Consider the following 26,529-nt stretch of genomic DNA (forward strand, 5'->3'; position numbering starts at 1 on the left):
GCTCCCTGAGGGCTGAAAGCTGAGGCAAAGGAGTTATCATGGGACAGCGCAGGAACAGAGCTTCCAGGCAGAGGTTTGAGCCTAGGCCAAGGCCAAGGCAGGGAGGAACCTAGTGCCCTGGAGGAACTTCGTCCCACCAAGTGGCCAGAGCGGCAGAGGGCAGAGATGTAGGTGAGTGTGGGACTGATGATGGCAGAGCCCAAGAGCCCTGACCTGGCAGGCCTTGGGACTTAGCCTGCAGGCAACACAAGCCCCTGGGCAGGACTGCTGTGGAGAGAAAGGCCTGGAGGGGCCACAGAGGGTGTGGCCGTGGCTGTAGCCGGGGGCAGGTCCCAGGACAGGCGAGCGCTCACCAGTTTCTCACTGTAGTAGCCGGGAAGGTACTTCTCACAGATCTGTACCAGGCACCAGAAGGCTTGCTGTGGGCAAGAGAGACGTGAGGCCTTGCTGCTGGGCATTCCCCACCAGCCCCCCTACCCTCCCAGGGCCTGGTGGCACCTCAGCAGGCATGTGCATGAGCAGGACAGCGGCAATGGGCGCCTGGGCCTGGCAGTAGCCCTCCTCAGGCCGGTACAGCGTGTAGGCCTTCAGTACACGGAACAGGTCCTGCTGGCTGTGGAGAGGCCAGGCAGGGTAGCAATGACAGGTGTGACTCTGCTACCCACTGCTCTCCCCTCTGTCCCACTGGATCAGACCTGTCTCAGAATCTGCACTTCCCTGGAGAAGGGAGGTGACCTGCTGTGGTCACCAAAGAGTCAGTCTCCCACTGCAACATATGAACACCCACATGACCAGAGGAGGGAGGTGGGGCGGGGCTCAAAGAGGAAGCAGGGCCAGGGCAGGATGCAGCACAGGGTAGGGATGTGTCAGGGGCTAAAAGTGGGGGCCCCTCACACAGCAGCTGTAGCCCCTTGGCCAGACCAGCTATGTCCCAGGTGTCTGTCTTAGTCTCCTTGGCTGCTTCATCTTACCCCTCCTGCATACACTCCACCCACCCAACTCCCCCTAACCCTCTTTCTCCCCAGTGAAACCTGTTTCCAGGAGAGGCCCAGGCTGAGCAAGCTCTAGTACTCTGGGGAGATGATGAAAGCTGCCCCAGAGGTAAGAGGAGATACTAAGTGCACACCTCAGACTCAAACCAAAAAGGAGGGATGCTGACAGTGGAGTTTTGGGCACTCTGCTCTGGACCTCTGAGTTATCCCCAAACTTGTACCTCCTCTGCCCCCTGAGAAACTGGACCTAGAGCCACTTCCCAGCCCACAAGGCCCAGCCTGCTCACCCATGACCCCCCCGGGACACAAACATCTCGTGGAAAGGAAACTGCCGGTGCAGGTCACGCTCAATCACATCCAGCCACTTGGGGTCCCCAGGGGACATGTCCAGCTCCTGAAAGGAAGGGCAAAGGCACACATTAGGGGCTGTGGAGGATGGAGGGAGCCACTCCTGATAGAACACAGCTGTCCTAGGTATTGGAGGAGCCCGGCACCAGGGGCCATGCCCACCTAGTCCTATCATGGACTGGGCCTTCCTGAGGACAGGTAGGGAAGCCCAGGAAAGGATGCCTGGGTTGGGACAAAAGGTCAAGGAGGGAAGGGCTCTGGATACCCTGAGGGGGGATCCTAGCTCTAGGAAGATCCATGTGGGCAAGAGTGTCCACCCTAGCTGTGGCTGAAAGAACCTCTAGGCACTCCATTCAGGACTCACATTGTGTCACATCCTTAAGATGGAAGGCTCCTTGTCAAAGCAATAACTACCATCTGTTAATACCTCTCTGAGCCACATGCCGAACTGAGTATGGAGCACCTGTGGGCCTCACTGACTCCTCTCCTCTCAACTGCCTAAGGCAGGTCCTATCACAACACCCGATTCACAGATGAGAAAACTGAGCATTCAGACCATAATGGAAAAACAACAACAACAAAAAACTGAGTGTCAACTAAAGTCACTTGCCCAAGGCCTCGTGGCTGGAAAAATGGTGGAGCTGGGACTGAAGCCAGGTCTGACTCAGAGCTATCAGTCTCAGCTCCTCTGCTACCCACCTCCCTGTGCAGGTGGCATCACCTATCAGGGAGGGGTGTGTGTGAGTGACTGGCACAGGGCGCTGTCTAGAAGGACATGACATCTGTCAAACCATTAAACTCAGATGCTTGTCTGGGTGCTGGGTTTCAACAAAGTTTTACTCTTTTCTTTGAACTTCTGTGAACATTTTAGCATGTGTACCTTTATAAAAATAATGAAACTATTACAAAAAGAAAAATCGTTTCTCTGTCATTTGAAATGTCCTCTATCTTGATTTGAATACTGGTTCCATGGAAGCATATTATTTGTCAAGACTCATTGAACTGCACACTCAAGATCTGTGCATTTTACTCTATATAAATTCATATCTCAATTCTAAAAAAGGAAAGAAAAAATAACTAGGAAGGAAACCCAGAGGGCTGAGCAAGGATGCAGAGCAAGCACAAGTTGCCTGCAAGGCTGGGGCAGCAAAGGGAAGGCCCGTGGGAGGGAGGCCAGGTCCTCAGCAAACACACCAAGTGGGTGCAGACCCTGGCCCTGGCCCTGGCCAGCAGGTGACTTCATACAAGCCCCTTCCCCTCTCATGCCCCTCAGTGGGGGTGTCCCAGCATTAAGCTAAGGAACCCAGCGTGCCAGGAGCTTGACTAGAGAGTGTACCGAGGGGAAAGCCTGACGGTATCCAAGGCTGGAGGGTGTAGGGAGCGGCTGGGGCCTCCACAGAGCGCCCTGGAGCAGGCGCGCAGCAGAGGGGGTGGGTAAGCACCCTCAAGACGGGGACCGGTGTTGTCCTGTGCACTCTTGGGTACTGTCTGAGCACAGTGCAGGTTCACTTTTGTCAGAAAGGGCCCCCAAAATTCTCCTGGTGATTCCCATGAAATAGGGGTCTGAGAACCCCAAAAGTCAGTTCCTAGATGTGTTCGTCTGGTACCTCGGCAGCTCAAGGTGCTCGGCTACACATGGGTTGGTGAGACAGGAAAAGGTGTAGCTGTTGAGAGAAAGGGCGCTGGCGGGCGAGCAGGTACTGCAGTCAGTGGGCCTGCGGCCTCCGCCAGCTGGAAAGGTACTCATGCCATCATGAAGGGAAGCCAGAAGAAAACTGGGTAAAAAGGACAGGAAGGTCCTGCCTGCCCAAGAAGGAGGAAGAAATAGCAAATCCAGGAGAATGTAGAGCTGGCAGGGCCTACAGAACCCGCCCCAACTGCTGCAGTTGGGGTTGGCCACCTGGACTGTGTGTTGATGGAGGGCCCCGGCCGGGGGAGGGAGCACAGGAACGGGTATGTGCTGCCACCCCAGCCATCTCACTGTACCCTGCCTTGGCTCATGTGCCCACAGCAGCTTCTCATGCATGAATCCTCTGGGTCCCCTGCAGGCAAAGTCCTTCCAGGGGTGCTCACAAACCACTCTTCCAGCCCCAGGACTGCTGCAGAACCCTGTCACTCAGCTTCACGCACTGAGAAGACCTTTCTCAGCAAATCTACCTCCTCGCACAAGCAACCTTCCAGACCCCGCAGAGGTGGCCTATTCCTCGCTAGACACAGCACTCTGCCCACACAGGCACACAGCTCTGCACGCTGCTGTGCTCCCTGTGGGCATGTTCACACCTGTGGAACTGAATGACCAGGAGGCTGCCAGGCTGCCCACACTCTCGGCTCTCACGCCTGGCTCTGGCAGCCTGACACAGGCTGTGGACTTGGGAATGAGCCTCTTAAAATGGAGGAGATGTAGCCACTGGGAGGAACTGGAGGAAGACTCTGGAGTCAAGAGGTGCTCTACTGGGGCCTGGTACTGGTGTCCTGGGGGATAATCCAATCCCCTTGATTCAGGGATACCTCAGCCAACACTCCACCAGCTCCCGGGATCCCCACCCCCAGGGCCAAGTGCTATTGGCAAACAGCTCTCACCTTTTCCAGGTCAAGAGCAGAAACTCTAGGCTGCTTGGTCCTGTCCTGCCCACCCTTCTCAGACAATGTGTTTAGCAGAACAGGAGTGTTTAAAGCTTGAGGCAGGTCAACAAAGAGCTGGTGGCTGGCAGCTGTCTCACTGTCTGCCTGCCACCAGTCCCAAGGGCCTGGGAGAAGCCCTGATGTCTGGGGCCAGGTCTGGCAGATAAGCTAGGGCAACCCCAGGGAAGCCAGGCGCCTCCCTGTAGTTCCCTAGGGGAGCAGGCTGGAGGAGCTGGCCAGCTCAGTGAACGGAGAGGTATTTCACTCTGGCCAGCCATGGGGCAGGGGCAGCAGGAGGGAGGTGGGGGCAGAGAGAGGCGTGACTACACAGGGTACCCTCTCTGGCCACTGACTGGCTTTGACCCCTAGGGAAGTGTCACCCCAGGGCTAATGACCTCACCAGCCACACAGGTGGACTGTGTCTGGCCAGGCTTGGATGAGAAAGGAGAAAGAGCAGAGGATGGGAGGCTAGGAAGTATTGAGGGGCCTGTGGTCCCACTAGGCAAGGGGCTTCCCTGACTTCAGTCACAGAAGTGATCTGAGTGTCCTCTCCAGATGTCCTAAAGCCTACTGAGCATAAGAAAGCAAACCCTGAGTGGTTACCAAGAGAAAGAGCTGGAATGGTTGCAGCAAGTCTGTCCATCCCACTGAGGGCTGCTCAGGGCTGCAGCCTTAGATGAGCAGAGCCTCCAGGAATCACAGGTACCCAGGACAGTAGGTGCTCAGGCCGTCAGGCATGTGACTGGAGGAGCCATTAACAGTTCATCCTGCTGAGGTCCAGGTGAGCACATGGGGGATCGCAACTATGGGGAGGACGCTAAGAGATGCCGAAGGAAGGGCAGGGTGAAGGAAGGGAAACTCACGTCAAACTTTCCAGGGTTCTGCTGCAACTTGACCTTGCCTCCTGACAGGTACTGCCAAGCTCGGCCCCGCAGAGAAGGTGGGATGCCCTTCTGGCACCGGAGACGGATCTGAAAGTCAAAAGGACACTGTGTCCGTGCATCCGCCCAGGCAGCTCCCCAGCCCAGCCCCTCTGCCAGCATCTGGCAGGCCCTCAGTGCACGTAGCAGCAAGAGCAGAAACAGGGAGAAGAGAGGACTTTCCTACTGTTGCTATAATGCAGATCCTTTAGTGGGGGGAGGAGGTGACTGCAATTAGACATGCTGCCACCAGGTGATGGCAGAGTCGCACAGCTCCTGGTCCAGTGACAACACAGGCATTCCTGAAGTCTATCACAGAATTCTGGACCCTCCAAACTATTTTCTGAATCAAAATGAAGCCACACAATTTGGGTAAGCCCCATGATTTGTCACCAGGGAAGGAACTGCACTCTGTGAGGCATGGCTCAGACACTTTCATGGGGGTGTTGTTTTAAGCAGCCATGTGGCAGTACACAACCAGCATAACGGACAGAAATTGCACCAGAACTCAGAAGATGGGAGCTGCTCGAATGGTTCCCTCTTTGTTTTGGTCAAGAATCCCTTCTCTTCTCCTCTCTTTGACCCTGAGCTCCAGCATCACGAGCCTGGGGCAGAGGCAGCCAGCCTGGGTATGACTCCTAATCCCAGCCCTTGCTAAAATGGCCCAGGTCTTCCCTGCCACTCAAAGAACGGGAGAAGTGAGAAAGTAAGTATTTGAGGTAGCTCATGACCCAGAGCTAGTGCTTAATTCAGACTAGCTGTTTTTATCAGAAGTTTTCTACTGCTAAAACGCAGTCTGAAAAACTATTATGTTTTTTACAATGGAGAAACCAAGGACAAAGTGGGAAAAATTAAAGTCACACAATCAGAGACCTGAATACCTCCTAGCTACACCACACAGGCTGGAGGGATCCAGACTCACCCCCTTTCCACTGCACTGGCCTTTCAGAGATGGGCAGGAGGGGAGCTCCCCCTGGGCTTGGGACCGGAATGAGGCTCTGAAGGCAGCTGTCCTGACCAGTCAGGGAGGGTGGGGGCAAATGCAGAGGCACTACTCCTATGGAATGGTGGACATGGCCCAATGGCCAGTGACACTCCCTTAGCCCCTGCACTGGGATAAAGTAGATGGGCACCAGGGCATGAGAAGAACATCTGGACGTGGGTTTAAATCCAGCACTGACCTTGAGCCAATCTCTTCTCAACTATAAGATCAGAATGATAATACCTCCTCCTTGGCAGAGTGGTTGAAAGGATTCCACTAGAAGGGGGAAAACGTGCTTTCTGTGAGGCCTGACACACAGTCTGTGTTCACTAAGTGACGGCTTCCTCTCCGCCCCTCCATCCTAACAGGATGCCTGACACAGAAGCCCCAGGGCCTCAGCTTACACCTAACTTCCCCTCACCTGGAAACCCCCTCAAACAGTCTTCCTAGCAGCTCTTGGAGGAGGGAGCACAGAAGCCCTGGCCTTCCTGATGACCAGTGCAAACAAGAGAAAACTTTCCAAGGGTCAGAGAGAGTCAAGAACCAGGAAGGAGCCAGGCAGACAGGGGAAGAGCAGCACTGGCTGGTCACAGGCACCAAGTAAGAGCTTCTGGGACTGCCTGGAAAGGGGGCAGAGGAAGGTAATGGAAGGAACTGCCCCAGACTCTGGGAACAGTTTCCTGCTGCTGTGGGACAAGGGTCTCCTCAAGGAAGCCACTTTGGTCAGGCCTTGGCAAAGGAACATAGTACAGTCCAGAGTCACAGGCCCTTCAAGCTGTCCCAGGGCCAAGCTCAGCATGAGGCAGCCCCCTGTCACAGCCCCCCCATCATCCCTGGCCTCCTCCAGGAGAGCCCTGGAACACTTTCAGTCCACTAAAGTTCCCAGAGAGGCCTCACCCTAACTGTGGGCCCAGGGCTGGGGAGCTGGGGACCGAGAGCCCTTTCCCACTCTGGCTTCTGGTATCCCCACAGCACAAAGGTGCTAGAGACACTTGCCCTAGGCAAGCAGTAGGGAGAAAGCATGACAAGGTGCTCTCAGAAACCACAAAGGACTACCATTCTCTGAGGCAAGGCCTGGGGAGAGGAGGTCTCTGATGAAGCTGAGTGAGGCCACACCCTTGCCTGCTCAACTCTGGGAGGGCAGGGCTCTACCGGGGAAAACAGCATTCCAGCCACAGCTCTGCCTCCCTCCAGGCCCAGAATTCTGTCCTGGACATGGCTGAGGAAGGAAGGCACTCTCCCAGCAGGATTATGTACAGGTCTGAGCCCACTTCCTGAAACAGGTATTGTCCTTCCTGTACCATGACTTCCAGATCAGAGGGAGAGCCCGAGCCTCCACAGGCAGGCAGGAAGAGCTCCCAGGGCAGGGCCCTGGTGGGGCCACAGCTGAGGTAGGAGGAGGGCCACCCTCTGGTTGTCTCGGTCTGTGGAGAGGAGCAGGGAGTTTGGGCCTCTGGGCAGAGTGGGCTGAAACACTCCTGTGGAAGCCTCTGCTGGGCAGGGCAGCGCTCGGGCTCTAGCCATAGTGCCAGGGAAGCAAGGGGAAGAGGCAGTGCTGCTCGCTGCTCTGCTGACAGGAGCTTCCCAAGGCTCCCCTCTGGAATCCCCATTTGCAACAAGGCCAGAGCCACAGTCCCTGCCAGCCACTAGTCACCACAAGAGACGGCTGGAGAATGAGCTACAGCTCAGGGTTAGAGCCGAAGGGGTGACGAGGCAGGAAAACAGACCCCACAGTCAGGCAGGAAGCAGTTGAGGAATAACTGCCTTAAAATTTTTTGAGAGAGACAGAGATTGATTTTCTTATAAGCAAAAGATGAGTGCCCCAAAGTCCATGTAGAACAATAGGACAGAGCCTTGGCTTGGGTGAGCCTCTCCCATGACACAGGGCTTTACAGTCTATGATGTACTTACAGTCTCCACACTGTGGGAAAATTAAAACAGGATTATCACTCCCACTTGACCAGAAAAACTGAGGCTGAGAGGGTGAAGTGATTTGCCGAAAGACACATGGCCAGCCACTGGCACTAAGGGAGGGAGGGAAGACCTGACTTTTGGTCCTGAGTTTTCTGCTAGGCCTTGCAGCCAGCTGTGCTGGTCAGGACCAGACCAGTATGTCAACAGACGACAGTGACAATGGGGTTCACTCTGTGGACTGGGAACTTGTGCAGAAGAGACCCTGGCTGTGAGGCTCTAGACAGGCCTCCTCTAAGCCAGGAAGTAACTAGATCCTGGTGAGGGTGGCCAAGGATGTTGACCCACACACACTTAAGAATGGTGGCCAAGAATGTTTTCCCGGGAGGATAGAGCCTGACTAGATAAAGGGCTACTGGGTGTTTTCATTTTTGTAAGACTGTTATTAAACTGTCAGGTTAATTTCCTTTCTTTTCCCTTTGGCCAGGAGGCAAGAGGGAAGTCATCCAATGAATCTAGAGGATGAAGAAGGCCCCTTATTGTGGTGGTGAAGAGGGCAGGTGCTAAAGTTACATTGCGTGGGTTCAAATCTTGACCTTGCAGGCCAGCCTAAGTGGGGCTACTACGACCACTAACCTCACACCAGGGTGTTATAAGAATTATCCAAGACAAGTGCCAAGCACACTGCAAATGCTCCATACATGTTAGCTGTTACTGGTACTATAAAATCCTCCCTGACGGGGTAAGTAGCACTCAAGGCCTTCTCCCAGGAATGCTAGGGGAAAGTTACCTATAAGGGCTACTGGCTAAAAGTGACTTTGAAGTTGAACTCCAGGACAAAGTTTTGCATGAATCTGAAGTTGTCTATGAGGTCCCAACCTTCCCCCTGCCCTCCAGCCAGCTTCTATCCACCATTGGCAGATGAAGGACAACTAAGGCACCTGGCAGTTGGAGAAGCCTGTGCCTTCCTAAGATGAAGTTCTCCCTCTTCCTCCTCCTCCCCAGGCTGCTAACTCCCAGCCCAAGGACCAAGGCCAGGCCCCTCACCTTTTTGTGCTTCTTGGCCATCCATTTGTCCCAGTTGTTCAGCATGTCCAGCCACTTGGACTCCCTCTGTCTCAGCACCTCCAGGGGGACTTCCTCTAGCCTGCGGAGCAGAGGGCAGGGCCCGTCAGAGGTGCCAAGAAAAGCAAAGGCCCTGGCTTTCGCCCCAGCCACCAGCCTGGTCAGACCTCCGTTCCCCCGCCCCCCATCCCTGCTATTCCCTCTGGGACTGGTAATTCATAAACACCCCTCTGCCCTCCTCCCTGGAAGACACAAGCCAGAGAAACAGCGGGTTCAAGTGTTTTCCCAATGTGCACAGGGGCCAGGGGTCACTGTGCCTCTCTGGGGCAGAGGCTAAGTGAGTGTCTGCATCTGTGCACCAAAGCAAAGCATTCTTGTCCTGGGTTAGCCTTGGTAAACACGTCTTTTTTGGAGGGCCTGTGTGCAAGGTGCAGAGTTGGACGTAAAAACTAGTCAAACAAGTACAGAAACATGCCACCTCCTCACTCGAGCCAAACTAGTTACTCAGAGTTTCCCCAATTACGCCCTGGCCCTTTCCCACCTCTCAACCTTTACTCACGCCAGTCCCTTTGCTGGAATGCTCCCCAAGCTGTCTCCACCCATCAAAATCCTACACACACTTCAAAACCCCATCAAACACAACCTCTTGTACTTGTACATCTACTGACTGGGCAGCTGTCAAAATTGTGCTTTGTTCTATCGTGAGGGCCTCTGGGCCAGCTGTGAGGATATATTCCTATGACCATGACAAAGTCCCGATCCTCATGCGGTTGATGTTCTGGTGGCACTAAATGTGGGGACAATAGCTCAGCATAAAGACCCACCCCCGGCAGGCAGACTAGCACCAAAGCAGCAAGAGGTGGGCCAGGGCAGGAACCCCTGGCTTAGCCAGAGCGAGTTATCAACTGAGTAGACTTCCTCCAAGGAGTGATTGCCTGGAAATTCACAAGTTCACATAACTAAGCGGCAAAGAGAAGAAGGAGACTAACATTTGTAGGCTAAGCATTCTACATATGCTTTCTAATTTAGCTTACAGAGCAATTTTGGTAATAACAACAAAATGTATGTGTGCATCTCTCTATATATACACACACACACTCTCTTTTCTTAAAATTATTTTGAAGTGGTGGATTATAGATCTTTCACATTTCTTTTTTGTGCTTTTTGTGGTTTTTTCCAAATTAAAAAAGTACTTGTCTTAACTGATCATAGCTGAGGGGGAAAAAAAAGTACTTGACAGTATTAACAGAATAAAATATTAATGACAAACAGGGAAACAGAGGCTCAGAGAGGTAAGATACTCAGGAAAGGTATCTTGCTCAGAGTCAAACAGCAACTCAGTGGAAAAACCTGCACGCAAATCGAAGTCAGGTCCTTGCCAAGAGCCACACTCAGCGCTGCCTGACCTCCCAGGGAGGAGCACAGGGTCAAAGGCACTCAAGGCAGCTTGGAGGAGGCTTTCAGGAACAGGACCTGGTGGGGCTTGGGCCTGCCTCAGGCCTCGAGTCTCTGATTCTCTCTCTACCGGAAGGAAATGTGCTGCTGTGACTTTTACTGGTTGGAAGAACAGAGAGAGGAGGGGCCCTGGCAGAGCAGAAGCCCCCAAGACACAAAAGGGCAGGTCCTCTTCTTCAGTGCACTTTACCTGGGGAACTGCCCAGGCCTAAGAGCAACCTTGGAGCTGGAGAGCTGAGAAGGGACTACAGCCAAGGGCAAAACAGGTCCCTGACACACTGAGAAGTCACCCCCCTTGAACTGCTGACCCTCTCACCACCTAGAGGCAGAACTAGGGCACAAAACCACTCCCTTCCTTTCTCTTTCTGATAAGAGCAAAGCAGGAACCAGGCCTTTAGGGACACTCATCTCCAGGCAACCCCCAAATACTCAGGGAGCAGAAACCAAGGCCCACACATCCCAGGCCATGACGCCTTCCACCACATACAACACACTCACTTATGCAACGTGAAGGGATAAGCCTTAGAGTTAACTAAACGAAAGCGTGCCCACACTGAGCCGACAGGCAGTTCTGGATGTGGATAATAGCTGATCCAATCCCCCCACTGCACAGATGATGAAACTGAGGCTCAAAGAGGGCAAGACTTTCACCCTAGATTACCAGTTTCTAAAGAACTCCCATGTGATTAAATACAAGCCCATTTGACACCTCAGTCTGGCTTTGCTGATAAAATCTGACTGCAGGGCCTCAGAAATACCCATTCTCCCAACTGTAGATACACAGAGGAACTTGTTGAGTTCTTTAAACTGATGCCAGCTAACAGCTTTGGCAGTTTCAAAGCCCCAACTTCAAACCTCAAACCGGAATTTCAACAGGGTACAAAACAAACTACCATATTTCCTGGATTCTAAGACACCACTGATTTTAAGTTATACCATTGATTTGGCAAGATATTCTCAGAAACAAACAAAAAATCCCTCTCCTAAACCCACTTTTACTATTTTACTATTTTAAATGTACATGGTAATCAAAAAGATCCATTTTGATTTTTAAAATCTTAAACTGGAAAAATTTTGAGGAAATATGGTCATTTGAATGGCTTCTCCTTCAACAGCCTTGGCATTTAATCTACCTGGGGATGGTGAGAAGGAAGCTACTGGAGGGCTGGCTGTTCCCAGCACTCAGCACATCACATGCTCTCCAACTGCAGGTAGACATCTCTTGTGCACAGGATTTGCTCCTGAAAAGCTGCAGCCTATTCATTGTTTAAAAATCAGAAGGTTCGTGTATCCTTCAACTAAGTCAGTCAGGATCTTGGAAAGCATCTGATCCAACTGCTGTCTGATACAGGAATCCCTTCTACAACAGGCAAGTCTGCTTCCCTCTCTGAGCCTCAGCTTCCCTATATTCTTGGACAACCTGCATTGTGAATTTGAACCTCTAAGGACACCCAGAGAGGAGCTGTGAGATGAACCTGGGGTCGGGGGGTCCCTGCAAACAGTGTGATGGTGTAGAGGCCCTGATGGGTTCCTCCTGACAGTGGGAGAGAGGAAACTAGCCAGCTGCTAGTGAAAGTGAAGCTGACCCAGGATAAGGGACAAAACGGCCGGCCTCGGGGTAGCTCAGCCTCCGCAGGAACTCTTCCAGGGATAGGGCCTCATGACTTCCTCATGAAGCCACCCTACTGTTAATTTTCCTAGCATCTCCTACCTATAATCTAAATGCCCTCTTCAGAGGCCGCACAATTCTCAGACTTTTCTCATACCTCACACACATGTGCTTATCCTTTGTCATCCACCCATTCCTACCTGGAATGCCCTTTCTTCTCCCAAGTCACAGTAACCCTTCAGGGCCCAAGATGACATTAAAAACCACAACTACAGCAATAATAACATTAGTAACAGTCATTACCATTTGTATATCATTTACTACTCGCCAATTTTTTTCTCAATACTTTATATGTGTTGATCACATGTACATTTCATAATAATCCTACAGTAATATCATTTTCTCCATTTTGCAGTAGAATCCAAGAGTAAGGTTGAGGGCTTGCTTAAGACCACGTGGCTGTAAGTGGCAAAGCTGGGACTAAATCCCAGGCCTGCCTTACTCCAAAGTCCTTGCTCTTGACCCTTGAAGTACACACTCCTCTGCCTCCACATGGCCTGCACGCCTGCTGCCCAGATCTCATTAATTTTCCTCCAGCCTGAAGACCTTCAACCTGCCTTAGAACATTATTTCTTATACTTTTTAAACTGAGACCCACAGTGAAAATACATTTCATACTGAGTTTATACACACCCACACACACGCAAATACGTTTTGTGAAACAAGTTGTGCTAACATATACTATTACACTGATATTTTCAGTTCAATTTTATACTATTCTGTTTTTCCCCCTTTAAATATCTATCACAATCCCCTGAAATTGATTTCAGCACCAATTCATGAATAGGTCAAGCCATAAAGTCTGAAATGAGTACTTCATTACAACTTGTTCACCGTGATCAGCACTGCCCCTCCCTCCCTGGACCAGGTCTTGAACTTCTCTAACTCCCATCATACACCTCACAGGTGCCTGCCTGGTTTCCTCCATGACATCATTACTTTCATCTGCCACTGTATTCAGGGCTATAAGCCACTCTGCCTACAGCAATTTTATTTGTCCCTCTAATAGCAGAACCCTCATGGATTAACTACTATTTCCATTTGGCCCATGGGAGACTTGACCTGATCAGAGAGGTTGTATGACTTGGGCAAAGTCACGAAGCTAATAAGTAAGTGGCTGAACCAGGGCTTCACCTCTGCCTCAGTGACTCATGGGCTGCTTCTAACTCCCCAGGGAAGGCTGTTTGGAAATCAGGCCCTCCTCCCTCCGGATGCTGCTGTGTGTCTCGATCTCTGGCCCTTAAGCCACTGGAGATAGTCTAACCCCATCTCCTCTTCCAGTGTCCTGACTGCCCCCAGAGAGCAGCCTGCCCATACCTATGCATGCTCAGTGGCACCAATACACTGATGGGTGTAGCTTGCCAGCACCCCAGCTGGAGATGGTAAGCCTGGGCAACCTGCTGTTTGCCAGCACCCCATCTCCTGAGCAGGAAAGGCTCAGAAGAGACAGAATGGTGCCTGATCACAGATCCTGTCAGGCTCCTGGGCTGAGCTAGACTTAGCTGTGCTGTGCTGTGCCATGCCACGGCCCAAGGTGGCAGAGAATCTGCTGACCCCATTCTCTGCACACTCCCAGTTCTCCAGCCTTCTCTGTAACCCAGAGGCTGGAGACTTCCAAAAGCTCACTTGACCTCCTAAATCTCAGCTTCTTCATCGTTAAGTGGAGCCATAACGCACACCTCATATTTTATAGGGCTGCAGTGAGGGATAAATGTGTGCAAGGGCCCAGCCTGACAGGTGGCTAGCAAATGGTAGCCGTTAGGCAACTGGCATTTGCAGTTTACCTAGCACTTTCATATCCCTCTTCTCATCTGACTGGTCCCCATACACAGTCTGCTGACATAGGGAGGGCATGATGATCATCATTTTACCCATGAAGCAATTGAGGCTCTGAGAGATTACATAATTTGCTCAATGACAAATTATAACTCCTGGTTCTCATCCCAGCTCTACCACTTTACAGCTGTGTGAAACAGGGCAGGTTGCTCCACTCTCTGAGCTTCCAGGTCCTTGGCCATAGCATGAGGTCAATGCCACCTCTTCAGACAGCAGCAGTAAAGATGACGTGAGGCAGTAAAAGCTGACATGTTTTGAGCACTGGCCATGTACTAGCTCTGCCAAATACTACGGAGGTACGCAATTCCCCAAGGAAGGAGCTTTTATTATCTCCATTTAATAGACAAGAACACTAAGATTCATTGTGGTTGAATAATCTGCCCAAGGTTGAGAAGGGCTGGAGTGAATAACATGAAAGTGGCCTCTCACATTTGGGTCTCTAGGATGGAGAGGAGGCAGTGTGGAAAACTGGGAAGTGGGTGTGCAGAGAAGGCACAGCCAATCACAGATCCAGGGACAAACGAGGGTGAGGGAGCTTCCCTCTCCTGCCCAGAGCTCAAAAGAGAAGTGAGGATAAACAAAAGGCTGACCTACTTTGCACATTGGGTAACAACCTCTGAAGTTCATTACCCTAAGAGCTGGTAATGACTGAAAGTAAAAATAGCTTTTAGACCAGTTCCATAAGAAGTGATGATGGGAAACCAGAGTGCAGGAGAGGTGGTGTACAAATGGCTGGCTGTCAGGGCTGGGAGCCCTGTAAGATCACCCAAGGAGGCCATTCCTTCCCCAAACAGCTCGGGAGGCCTGTGGCCCGGAGGGTAAGTGATCTGCCCCAGGCCATGCTGCGAGTTGGTATGGAAAAGGAAGATGGTCCGCAGCAGCCTGGCACTCCCTCCTGCAGCCCGGCTGCCCCTGCCTTGAAGCTGGCAGTGTCCAGGCTCCCTGTCTAGGTGAGAGTCTGGCTAGCTTCACTTTCCCTCGCTCCCCATGCAGGCTAGTTCTGGGCCTGCTTCTCTTTCCCATGAGGAATTCCTGGCTCTGCTCCTTCCAGCACTGGGTCAGTGCACACTGGTAAACAGGTTCTCTCCACCCTTCTCTGGCCTTGGTGTCCTGGGCCTCTGCCCAGGTCCACCCCGCTCAATGAAGAAATGGTTCCTTTGGCTACCAGCCTTGCTGGCTCCAAAATGCAAGGAATTCCCCCCCCCCTCCTCTGCCCTACTCAGCTAGGAAGAGCTAAGACCACAGCAGAAACCCCCAGGGCAGCTCTGACATTGTAGAGCGCTATGGAGGCTAGTCTCAACAAACTTCCCCAACACCCCCCCCAACCCCCACCCTACCAGACAGTGCTGCTTACAATTCCCTGCTGGTGACTGGGTCCTCAGATCACAATCTCATTGCAGGCACTCAGGGGCCACTTTAACTCATGTATGGCCCTCACCTATCCTTACCAAATTGCTAGATCTTACCAAAATTAGTCTTGACTTGTTTATATATGGCCCCTCTTTTGCCCAGACTCCTTCACGGCTCCCTACTGCCCTCCTTGTCCAACAGAAAGCTAAGGCCCTGGCTCTCAGGCCCTCCTGTTCCCCTGCACATCCCTAGTCCTATGTCCCCTAGTCCTATGTCCAGGTGCCTCTCCTGACCACCCTCCCTCAACCCCCCTCCCCCATTCTAATTTGGTCCCACTATCTTGGGAGCCCTCTTTCAGACCTCCCTCTCATCTCTACAAAGCTTTCCCTAACTACTCCAGGGACAGAGCACGATCAGCCCCTTATTATATTCCACACACATCTCTCCAGAGCCTGTGTTCCAGGCCCTGAATCTACAAAGATGAATAACATGCCGGCCCTGCCCTTGAGGAGGTCAATCTGGCAGAGGAGACAGATGAGTGCATGAATAACTAGCACACATAGAAGAAATGCCATCACAGAAGCATGGAAAAGGTGCTAGGAGACTGCAAGAAGTCCCTAGGGCGAGGGCAAGGTGTTTAGGGAAAGTTTTAAAGCTGAGCTGACTTTTGAATTGGGGTTTGAAGGGTGACAGGAAGTAGCCAGGCTGAGAAAGGGGAAAGGACACACCAGGCAGAAGGCTCAGTGTATGCAAGCGCAATAGGAAAGGGCCTGGTTGCTTGGGGACTGTGAGCAGTCCCGTGGAGCAGTGCAGCTTCTCCACCGCCTGTCCACTCCGCTGAGGCAGCATTCCACGGGAAGGTACGCTCCCCGGGGGGGCAGGGGCTCTCTCGGCCTCATTCTGTGCAGTGCGTCCTGGGCCTAGAATAGTGCCTGGTACCTCCTGGCACTCAATAAACATGTATTGACCAATTCATTAGCTTTGTGACTACAGGCTCAATGTTGTCAGCAAGAGATGGGAATACTGTCCTCTACCTTGAGATCAGGTGGCTGAACACAGTAAGAGCTTGATGAAGGGCATCCTCTCTGGCCTCATGCCAGCTCTGCATCTTCCTCAAAGCCCAGCACAGGGCTGAGTACAGATCTGTTTGACAATGGCCTTTTACAACATTATAATTCTAATATTCAATTAACTTAACTGAATGCCTGTTATAACACTTGCCAGGCACTTGCCAAGCACCAGACACTGTGCTCAATACTTAACTTGCATTATTTCATTTAATCCTGACTAGCCTGCGAGACAGGTCCTTTAATTCTCAATCCCCTTGTGCAGATGGGGAAACTCAGGTTTCCAGTAAGCCAAGTCCACAGTGAGCAAGGGATGGCCCAGAAGTGAATCGAGGCTCTGCTCTTCTCTCACTATCACTCAACTCCAGTATTAAGTGTTTTCCACTGGGCTGGGGGCACACGACCCTGTCCCAGGGAGCTTGAAGCTCAGTGGACTCAGAGCCACAAACTGTGCGATGTCTGACACATCACTTTACCTCTCTGGAATTTGGTTTCTTCCTCTGTAAAATGTGATGATAACTATATCTCACAGAATTAAATGAGGTGGTGTAGGTGAAAGCCTGGTCCACCATACGGGCTCTTCTGTGAAATGCCATTACCATGGCTATGGTAGGAGGACAGAGGGGGTCACTCAGAGGCAGGACAGGAAGCTCAGCATCAAAGTCCACAAGGAATGCAGAAGGAGGGTGGTAGGAATTATGAAGCAAACTTGGACTCCTTCTCCAGGTGACTTCCAGGAGGGCAGAGGCCCCGGGCAGCACTATGGCTACACACCTTGAGTTGAATCTTTCAGAAAGCCCACCTCTGTTCTCACTTCTGCTTTGTCTTCACAGGCCAAGGAAAAGGAAGACTAGACCCTCAGATCAGGGCCCTGTTCCCAATGACTCAGTAAGGAACTGGTGGGGAGATTTCCAACATGCCCTGGCAGGCCGGGAAGCTCCAGACCACAAGCTGAGTAGGACTGGCTACTGCCTAACCCTCAAAGCCCTGGAGTGGGTGGGCAGAGCATGTGAGGGAAGCCAGATCTTCACACCCATGGTGCCTTGCTCCCTCACCATTATGCCAAAGGCCTGAGGTGAAATCTCAGAGGGTAATTCACACTTGAATTGTGAGCGCCACCATCTTCCATGGAACCCTTACTCTGCGGCAGACATTGTGCTGGGTGCTTTACCAACACCATCACCATTAATCCTTATAACACCCCACCTCCCAATGCCAGCCTGGCCCATTTATAGACTCAGAGAGGTCACATGCCTAGAAAGTGACAGAGCCAGGACCTGAAGGCAGGTCTGCTGGTGTCTTCAATCTGGGCTCTCCCTGGCCCAAGTTTAGATTCTCCTTTCTTGTGAAGCCAAGACAGAGGGGGGAGGGAAAGAAGCAGTGTCCTCCAAAAGTGGCAGGCCAGGAAGATCGCTTCTGGACACACAGGCCCAGGGCCCAGAGTGCACTGAGGAGGAACAAGAGCTCTCTACACTTAGGCTCCCTCGATAGGCCCCTCACAACCCAGCTGCTTGTCTTGGGGCACATGTGAGGGACTGTGTATGGAGACCTGGGACAGGAGATGTGTCATCCATCATAACAATTCTGCAACAAAACAACCCGAGAAGCTTATTAGGAGAAATGTAGACACTTGGGGCTAGACTGAAGTTCTAAGGCTGGGAGGAGAGGCCACATGGTAGCCACCAGCCACTGGGTAAGCCTGTATAAGATGGAAAATTGGGAAGGAGGAGTCCTAAGTTCCAGGCTGAGTTCCATCCCTTGCTCAGCATGTTTCCTTGTCTATAACAGGGTAAAATAATGTTAATACTTGTCCTACTAATTTCCCACTGTTGCTATAAGGGTTACTGCAAGGCAATGGGAATGAAAGCACTAGCAGACTAAAGAGCTAGAAAAACCAAAACATCCTTTGATGTGCTTACACCCCCAAAAACATGAGGTCCTGCACACAAAGAGAGGTCCGCTTAAAAAAGGAACAGAGCACGGCAGAAGCACTGGCTTCTGTGGGAAACGCCGTGATGACCCCTTGCACTTGTGTGGTTCTACACAAACAACTTCCCAAAGCATTTTTCACTTACTCCAGTTTCCATCTTGGAATGTTAGAAGTAGACATTTCCAACATCATCCCATTAAAACTGTTTTATTATGTGGGGGAAACTGAGGTTTTGAGACTAAGCAACTTTCTCAAGGTCACACAGCTAGCGAGTGGCTCAGTGAGGCCCAGGACACGGATCTCCTGATCCCTATTTGGGCAGTCTTTGTTTATGCTGTGCTCCTAATCCAGTTATCTCATTTGATTCTCACAATCCCTCGTACACAGCCACACCTGGAACTACTTGTTTACTAGCTGACTTCCCTGCTAGGCTTTGAGTCCTGTGAGCAGGACCAGGTCTGTATCCTGAGCCTAGCACAGGGTTGCACACACAGTAAGTGCTGGATGAAAAAGAGGGAGGATTACTCCTGTGGTCAGGGGCAGCCTAGCCCCTATACCTGGTTCAGAGTGCTTTCTCACACACAAGCCAAAATCCACATTTCCAGCCAGAATCTCTCATCTCTGAGAAGCCGCTGGTGTTGCCCCTAAGTACTGCTGAGAGGTTTGCCTTCTCACAGATGCTAGGCTTGCTTGTACTGTCCCAGCTAAGGCCCAACTTCAAGAACAGAATAAGGACACTAGGTGAGGTCCAGCAGGCCCTCAGCTGCCATCTGCTTCCTCTTGATGAGTTTCTGCTATGCCCAAAGGCCCAAACCTACCCCCACAAAGGTGCCATGTCACCCTAAGGTAGGTTTTCCATGCCCTCAGGCCTTACCCCTCTCTCCTTGGAGAGCAGGCTGGTCAGCCTTCCTTGACATCCAATATGTTTACCAGGCGGAGACCACAAAGCTCAGTACAACTCACCCTACTCCCTCCCCAACCAGGTCAGCTAACCCACTCTCCTGCTGGAGGGAGACAAAGAACCCCTTGATGTGCCCTTGGCATGCCAGCCATGCCAGGCACCTTCAGGAGCCCAGGGCTGTGACAAAGCAGAGTCAGCAAGATCTCACTGCCCACTTCAGAGAAAGGCCATAGATGGCCTTGCCCCCTGTAGCCAGAAGGCTCCATAATGGGCTCTGAGAGAGGCCAGGGCGACTTCCCACCTCCCTGTCAGTCCACACGGCCAGTCAGGAACCAAGCCCTAATGATCTGCTGGCCTCTTCATCCTCACAGCTCCAGATCTCTTCCAGGCCTCACCACAGCCCCTGGGCTACCCTGGATCCTCCCAGCAGGTGTCAGTGCCTGCAGTCCAGCTCCTGTTCACACTGCCTTCCACACTGGACCCAGACCAACCTTCCTGAAACACAAGAGGCCTCAGCCTGACACTCAGCCAGACTCGACTGCCCAACCCGCTTCCCTAGCCTACCCTTGCTTCCCATCCTCCTCCTGCCTCCCACTCTTCTTGTCACCTCTGCTCCTCACACACTAAATGCTCAAACAGTGGCTTCTGGGAGGGACTTTGCACATGGGTCCCCCCCATCCCTTCCCTTCCCATGCCCTTTCTTGCCCCTTCAGAGGCCTGGATCAAATGCCCCTTCTTTCCAGGCTGCTGTAGGTGGGGCTGGCTCTGCTTCCAGAGCAACCGCATGCCTCAATTACAGCCTTTATCACTCAACACCGCCAAGATCTGTTTGTGGTTCCAGTTTTCAACCAATCAATGAATGCCTTCAGGGCAACAAGACACAGAAAACTTGTTCAGTTCTGTACCCCTTGTCCCAATCATGGGTCTGGCAGAGTAGATGCTCAATAAATGTTTGTTAAGTAAGCTCACTGCTAAGATGGATAAGCTGGCAAAAGTAAGCCTTGGCTTGTTCTCCAGGCTGCTGAGTTTGCTGCCTACTTCCCTACCTGAAGAGGAGCAAAGAGCTAAGCTGTGACAGCCTCTGAGGAGCTGGACAGGACACAGAATGGATGAGGGTGGGGTGTGGGTAGGAGAGACGGGGAAGGGAAGGGTAAGACAGGGAAAGCCAAAGTTGGCAGCTCCCTTGAAATCCTGGGTGGGAACTTCTAAGCAGGTTAAGCATATGGAGCGTTGATTTGCCAGTGACACTTTCCTCCCTGCCAGGGAGTGTCCCTGGGCCCAGGATAGCAGCAGATTTACCAGCAGCAGACTAATCAGCTAAAGGAAACCTCCCCCTCAAGCGTGCTGCCTGCAGGATAAAGAAAGTGATCAGCTAAGGCAGGGGCAATGGGTGGATGACAGCAGGGCTCTCTGCTCTGGTGGGCAATGAATACATCCTGGGCCTGGAGGCTCACTTGGCTTGACAGCGAGGAAGAGAATGGGCAGTGCCATAGCTGGAGGAGCACTGGGCTGAGAGTCGAAAGACCTGGGATCCCTCTCTGATCCGGCTCCACTGTTAACTGCAAGGGTCATCCAAGCTTCAAATTCCTCATCTGTACAATGAACAGAATCCCTGCTTTGCCTACAAGGAATCACTACTTTCAAAAGGTACAGGTTGGATATCAAGTCAGATGGCCATCATGCAGCATTTTGGGGTCAAGACCAATGCAGTATGGACTCTGGCCACACTTCCAGGGCCTCCCCAGTGATCTTTCTCCCTGGGCCTTTCTCCTAGGCTATTAACTTTCACTGTACTGAGACCTGTCTTGCCCTCCACACTGGGAGGTAGCCAGGTGCCTGCTAACTCCTGCCCTGGGTGTGGGGGCCTGAGGGACAGGTGAGCACCTGGCACCCTGCCTGCTGCCACCTTAGCAAGGCTTAGTCACTGGAATTAATGTCGAGAAACAGGTTCCAGTTCTACCATTTACCAGCTGGCACACCACGGGCACTTTCTTCTCAGGTCTTCAGTGTGTTTATCTATAGATTGGGGATAACTGCCCCTCTCTGGGGAAGTGAGCCCCTGCCCACAGGGGCTGGACTTCACTGATACTCATCATCACAGCCAGAGGTGGGAAGTAGAAAATGAAAAGACAGGATCAGTAGCCACTCCAGTCTTTAAAAGGGGGAAGAACATTCTGAGCATCTATTCTGTGCTGGGCTCTTTTCAAATATCAGTTCACTTAAGTCTCACTACAATCCTGCAAAGTTAGTATTGTCATAACCATTTTGCAGGTGAGAAACTGAAGATCAGAGAGGTGAAACAATATGTCCAAGGTCACACAGACAGCCAGACTCCACAGCTTGTGTGAGGAGGGAGCACAAAGCATCTTCCTTCCCCTACCTCGGTGTAAACAGGTTGGGTGGCTGGACCAGAGCCAGGCCTTGCTGCCCCTCTAGAGGTCCTGTTTCAGATCCAGATGCTGGGAGCACAAAACATCAAGCAGGCCCCACCGCCTTATCTCTTTCCCACAGCTTAGGGTTTCCTAGCAGACGGACACACCGGCACCTTCCCAGGATAGCAGCTGGTACACCAGCTCCCTCCTTTACCAGTCAGGTCTTGTCTGAGGCCCTAGAACATGCCACAGGGCCACCAAACTGGATTTTCCTTTGAGGCTGAGAGAAGGGAAGGAGGAAAGAAAATGGAGGGGGTGAAGATTGTGGTCTAGTGCCACAGAACTGGACCCCACATGTACAACTGCCTCTTTCCAGATGGGCCACCCAAGGACCACTCCATTGCCAGCTCCACGCTCTCCTAAGACCTGTAATAGCTCAAGAAAATGGATGCTCTGAGCTCAAGAACTGGAAAAGGTGATGGGAAGGCAAGGAGGCAAGCTCTGGCCTGCCAGGGCCCTGGCCCCATCCCAACAAAAACTGGCACAGATCAAACAATAGGGATGCCAATTAAGCCAGTTCTACAATTTCCAAACTTACAGGGCTGCCATAATTGGCCAGTAGTGGAGGGCCCAGGGAACAGGGAACTAAAGAAGGCAACATTGCTATTCCAGATGTTTCTCCCTGGGCCTAGCTCAGATCCCTCACTCCCCTAACAGGAAGCCAACACCCACGGGATCCCAGAGACATAGCTCCTCACTCATCTGGCCTGCAGACTGAGGCCGGGTGGGAAGCTTCAGCCTTAGGAAGCCAGTTCTGACAATCACATGGGAAAAGGAGAGGGAGGTCAGGGACCACCTCTCTCAGGCCATCTCCCTCAGACCAGGAGGGCTTCTTTCCCTTCCTGACCACCTCCTCTACGCTGCAGAAGGGACACCAAACAAGCTTGTTCTTCCTATCCCAAAGTGATACGAAGGGTAACGTCATTCCTCCCACTCTTCCTTGCTAAGAACATGCCTTTGTTGTCATCTGGTCCTTCTCGGGCTTCAGTGTCCAGCTCAGTCTCCAGTCAAGCCAGAACTAATGCTGCCAACACCCTGGTCTGTGCCTATAATACCCACAGGGTCATTTGCTGTCTCTGGCACTGCTCAAGAGCAGGGAGAAACTAACTCAGTTCCACCAAAGGTTCCCTGCATAGTAGGCTTAAAAGACAGACAAGATGAAGTGGAAAGGCCTAGGGCTGGGAATCAGGAATTTCAGGTTCAATTCCTAGCTTTGCTCCTAATAGACTGAGGAGGAGAGGCTAATCACTTCCCTCAGGCCTCCTTAGTTTACCTATCTGTATGATGAGAGCTATCTCTAAGGTCACCTTCAGCTTTCTAACTTAAAATGTCTATTAATAAATCATCCAGTAAATAAATATTAATTCAGCATTCACTCTACCACAGGCCTGAGGGAAAAAGGTGAATAATCTCATTCCAGTTCTGAAGCTGATCAGCCTAATGAACTGATAATGACGACACACTCATACCCTTCTGGGCCATCCCTGTCAGCCTCCTACACTGCTGGAGGAGTCAGAAGTGCTGAGCCCAGCCAGGGAAGGTGAGGCCAGGCAGGTTCCTGCTAAGAACCTTCTGTTCTATCTGTCTGGCACCTGATTTCCTGCAGGGACCACAGGCCATATTTATGGATGGTGAAGGCAGTAAAAACTGTACTGACCTAGGAGTCTGAAACTCTGGGCTGGATTCAAGTCCTGGTTCTGCCACTATGCTATGTGACCTTAAGCAAGGTATTTGCCTCCCTGGGCCCCAGTTTCCTCATCTGTATAGTAAGTAAGGGCTAAGCTAGTCAATCTTTTAAGATCCCTTCCACCTCAAATAGTCTATGATTTTTTTATATACTCATGCCAGGTACCTGAGCAAGGCAGCCTCTGATTTTGCTTTCTTCCCCATCCCCCCAACCCCCAGCAAATACCAAAACCAAACTGTGAGACAACCTTTGGCCCAGGGTAGCTGAAATGGACCTTTTAAACCAGAGCCAGAGTCCCCACCATCTCCACTGCAGCCATCAGTGCTAATGTTTCACTTCTCTGGGACAGCACATGGACTCCTAGTCCTCAACCACAAGACTGGGTTCAGGGCAGTCACCCTGAAACTTCTCATAACTTCCCCTCTAAGGCCTTGTATAGGGACTTACTCTTGGCTTTTTTGAAATCACAACATAAACTAAGCAGGGAACATCTAAGCTTTCAGATACCAGAGGTTTTAGGTTGACCGAAAAGCTGAAGAAAGTGAGGCAGGAAAGAGGAGGAGACCTGGGATCCCACTTCAGCCTACCGACACTAGCGATGCAGAGAGTGTCTGCAGAGCCACATCCTGGGTTTGCAATTGTGGGGTGGGGAAGACAGATGTCTGGCCGGGTGGTTGGGGACTACAGCCAAAGGGAGGTGCTCCCACTGGGGCCTCTCTCTGCCCACAAATACCAGAGATATGCTCTCATTTTTCTTCTCATTTCTCAGACCCTTAGAAGGAAAAGAAACGAAACTAACATTTTCTGGGCTACTACTTGTGCCAGGCAGTGTGCTAGGCACCTTTGCATACCTGATCTCATTTAACCTCCACACTAATGTTGGAAGTAGGTGTTACTGATGCCCTTTATTGTGAGTAAACAGGCTCAGAGATTTAGGATCTTGACCAAGGTCACACAGCCAGCAAGTATGATTCCAAAGTCTGGCCTTCTTCCACTATATCACACTGCTCTGCACCCCAAGACTGGCTGACTGCCTGATAAGCATGTAGTAGTCTTTTTCTTTTTTTTCCTTTTTTCTATATTGGCCACATTATTAGGAACAATGTAGTAGGAATTCTCAAGCCCTAGAATTGACCAACAAATCTGAGCTCTTCTTTCCAACTTCCCACAAATGCAACTGGGAACTCCTTTCCCAGCTCTCAAGATCACATCCCTCCCTGGGTCCTAATCCCTGGTGACTGCTCCCCAATTCAAAATCACACCTTAAATCTCGGATCTGTGACAAAGCACTCAAAATGAGGGGTGCTCTCTGAGTCCTGGACTAGATTTGGCTTAGGCTGCTGTACCCAAATGGGGAGGGGCTGGAGGAGACAGATCCAGTAGGTAGGAGGGAACTCCCCTTAGGGAGGGGCCTAGATTTCTCAAAGGGGGAGGAGTCCTGGTGAATAAAGAGGCTTTGGGGCTGGGGAAAATACCGGAAGTGACCTTTATGGGGCTGCTTGTGTGGGGTGGGGTTCTTAGACAGTCAAGGCACTTCCTTAAGTCATGAGAGAGGCTGGGGGAAACTTGGACAGTCACATGTGGTCAGACAAGGGGAGGAGAGATACCCTCTGAAGTAGATTCATGGCTGGGCCCCACAGGCCTCCACTGGTGATTTTGAGAAGCTGTCTCTGTTGAATGGGCAGCACACATCGGGAGGGAGCCTTGTCTGTTCTGTGCACAGCACTGGGGGACAGCTCAGATAGGAGTGGGATCTGGAGTCCCTCTTCCCTCAGGGGTCCGCCAGCGTATACATACAATCTGAAGACTGGGCTCAGGGGGTTCTATGTGGCAAAGTACCACCCAGCTTGGAGGGAAGGTTCTGCTCCACTGCCTCACATTTCTCGGTCTGCCAGCTGGGCGCCTGGGTGCTCTAGGGGTGGGGCATCTGGGTGTGCTATATGAGCAGAAACCCTGCTGTCTCCCTGCCTGCCCCTCCCCCGCCCAGATCTGTGTTTTGGGAGGAGGTGCATGTCCCCACAGCATACATGGAGTCTGCCTGCTGGCTCCTCTGGCTGTTGGAGCTGATAGTCTGTCCTGGAGGGGAGGCACTGTCACCCTATAGGTAGTACTGGGAAGGGGTTGTATGAGCCCACCTGTTGCCAGGGGCAGTGAAGAAAGTTGTCTTTGAGGGGGGAGGGGAACACTCTCTGAACCTTCCATGAGGGGAAGGGACTGTCTGTCCCGGGATGGGACTGTCTGTGAGGGAGAACACCACTGTCAGTCCCTCCAGAGGGCTGTGTGCCTGCAGGTAAGGGTCAGTCTGTCCTGGGATGGAGGCAGGGCAGTCAGTCCTTTTGAAGTGTGCCTAAGGTCTCCTGGAGTGAAGGCAGGGGGGTGGTGAGGCAAGGTGTCTGGATTGTGGGGGTGTGGGGGGAAGAAATGGAAAATATCTGTTTGGGGGGTGGCGCCAACCATTTGTGAGACTGTCAGGGGGTGTCAGGGGGTGGCAAAGTCAATCAGCCCTAAGGCCAGGGTGGCAGCGGTGGATTAGGGGGGTGTCTGTCGTTCTGTCCCGCAGTTGAAAGGAGAGCACTGTCGGTCCTTCCTGGAGGGCGGGCCAGTCTGCCTGGGGGTCGAGGGTAGGGGAGAGGAGCTGTCGCCCGTCGGGCCCTAGGTCGGAAGTAGGATTGCTGCAGGGGGGCGGGTCTTTGGGGGAAGGAGGGAGGTGGGGGTGGGGCAGGGGAGAGAAGGGTGGGTCGTCCCTGCTTAGGAGGGGGACAAGTCGGTCGGTCTCGAGGGCGGCTCTGTCCGCATCCAGGCCCCCACCCCGCGTGGATACCGCGCCTGGTCCCGACCCTCGGCGCTACTCACGCGCCCTCGGCGCCCTGCGAGCCCACGATGAAGCCGAACTTGTCGATGCGGCGCTCTGCGAAGCCGTTGGCCTCGGAGTCGGAGCCGAGAGAGCTGAGCTCGTCGGTGGCTGCGGCGTCGGGCCCCTGGGCCAGGCTCTCCCGGGTCCCCGACAGGCTCCCCCCGGCCGCGGGCGCGCGCGGCCCATTCTCTCCGCTGCTCTTCGCCATCCCAGCCGCGCCCGCCGCCTGAGCCCCAGCGGCCACCTCAGCTACCTCAGCCGCCCGGCCGCCGCCGCCGCCGCCCCGCCCACGCGCTGTGTCCATTGGCTGCCGCAAGGCTGCGGGCGGAGCTTTAGGCCCACTCGGGAGCTCCCGCCCCCACGTCCAATGGGCGCCGCGGACCCCGGGCCCCGCCCACCTCCCCCATGCTGGCGCCAACAGGCCCGACGTGAGGGGGCGGGGCAGCCGTCACCTCAGCCTCCTTCCCGGGCTGCCAATCACAGGAACTCACCTGCCAGAGCTCCTTCG

The 26,529-nt window shown here is 52.5% G+C and overlaps 1 protein-coding gene across 3 annotated transcripts in view; it reads right to left on the reverse strand.

The window, feature by feature from the left end:
- The window catches only part of TBC1D10A (TBC1 domain family member 10A), a 28,874-nt gene extending 2,553 nt beyond the window's left edge, over positions 1-26,321 (reverse strand). For 2 of the 3 annotated variants that reach the window (XM_012763901.2, XM_075996699.1), the window contains exons 1-6: positions 26,021-26,321; positions 8,823-8,922; positions 4,826-4,933; positions 1,280-1,386; positions 499-613; positions 354-419 (exon numbers count right to left, since the gene is read on the reverse strand). In XM_012763901.2, coding sequence (XP_012619355.1) covers positions 354-419; positions 499-613; positions 1,280-1,386; positions 4,826-4,933; positions 8,823-8,922; positions 26,021-26,229 — 705 coding nt within the window. In that variant the 5' untranslated portion in view covers positions 26,230-26,321. The remainder of the gene's footprint in view (positions 1-353; positions 420-498; positions 614-1,279; positions 1,387-4,825; positions 4,934-8,822; positions 8,923-26,020) is intronic. The other variant, XM_012763902.2, reaches the window with a different exon arrangement.
- Between the last annotated feature and the right edge of the window lie 208 nt (positions 26,322-26,529).

The sequence above is a fragment of the Microcebus murinus genome, chromosome 22, assembly GCF_040939455.1.
Source record: "Microcebus murinus isolate Inina chromosome 22, M.murinus_Inina_mat1.0, whole genome shotgun sequence".
NCBI lineage: Eukaryota > Metazoa > Chordata > Mammalia > Primates > Cheirogaleidae > Microcebus > Microcebus murinus.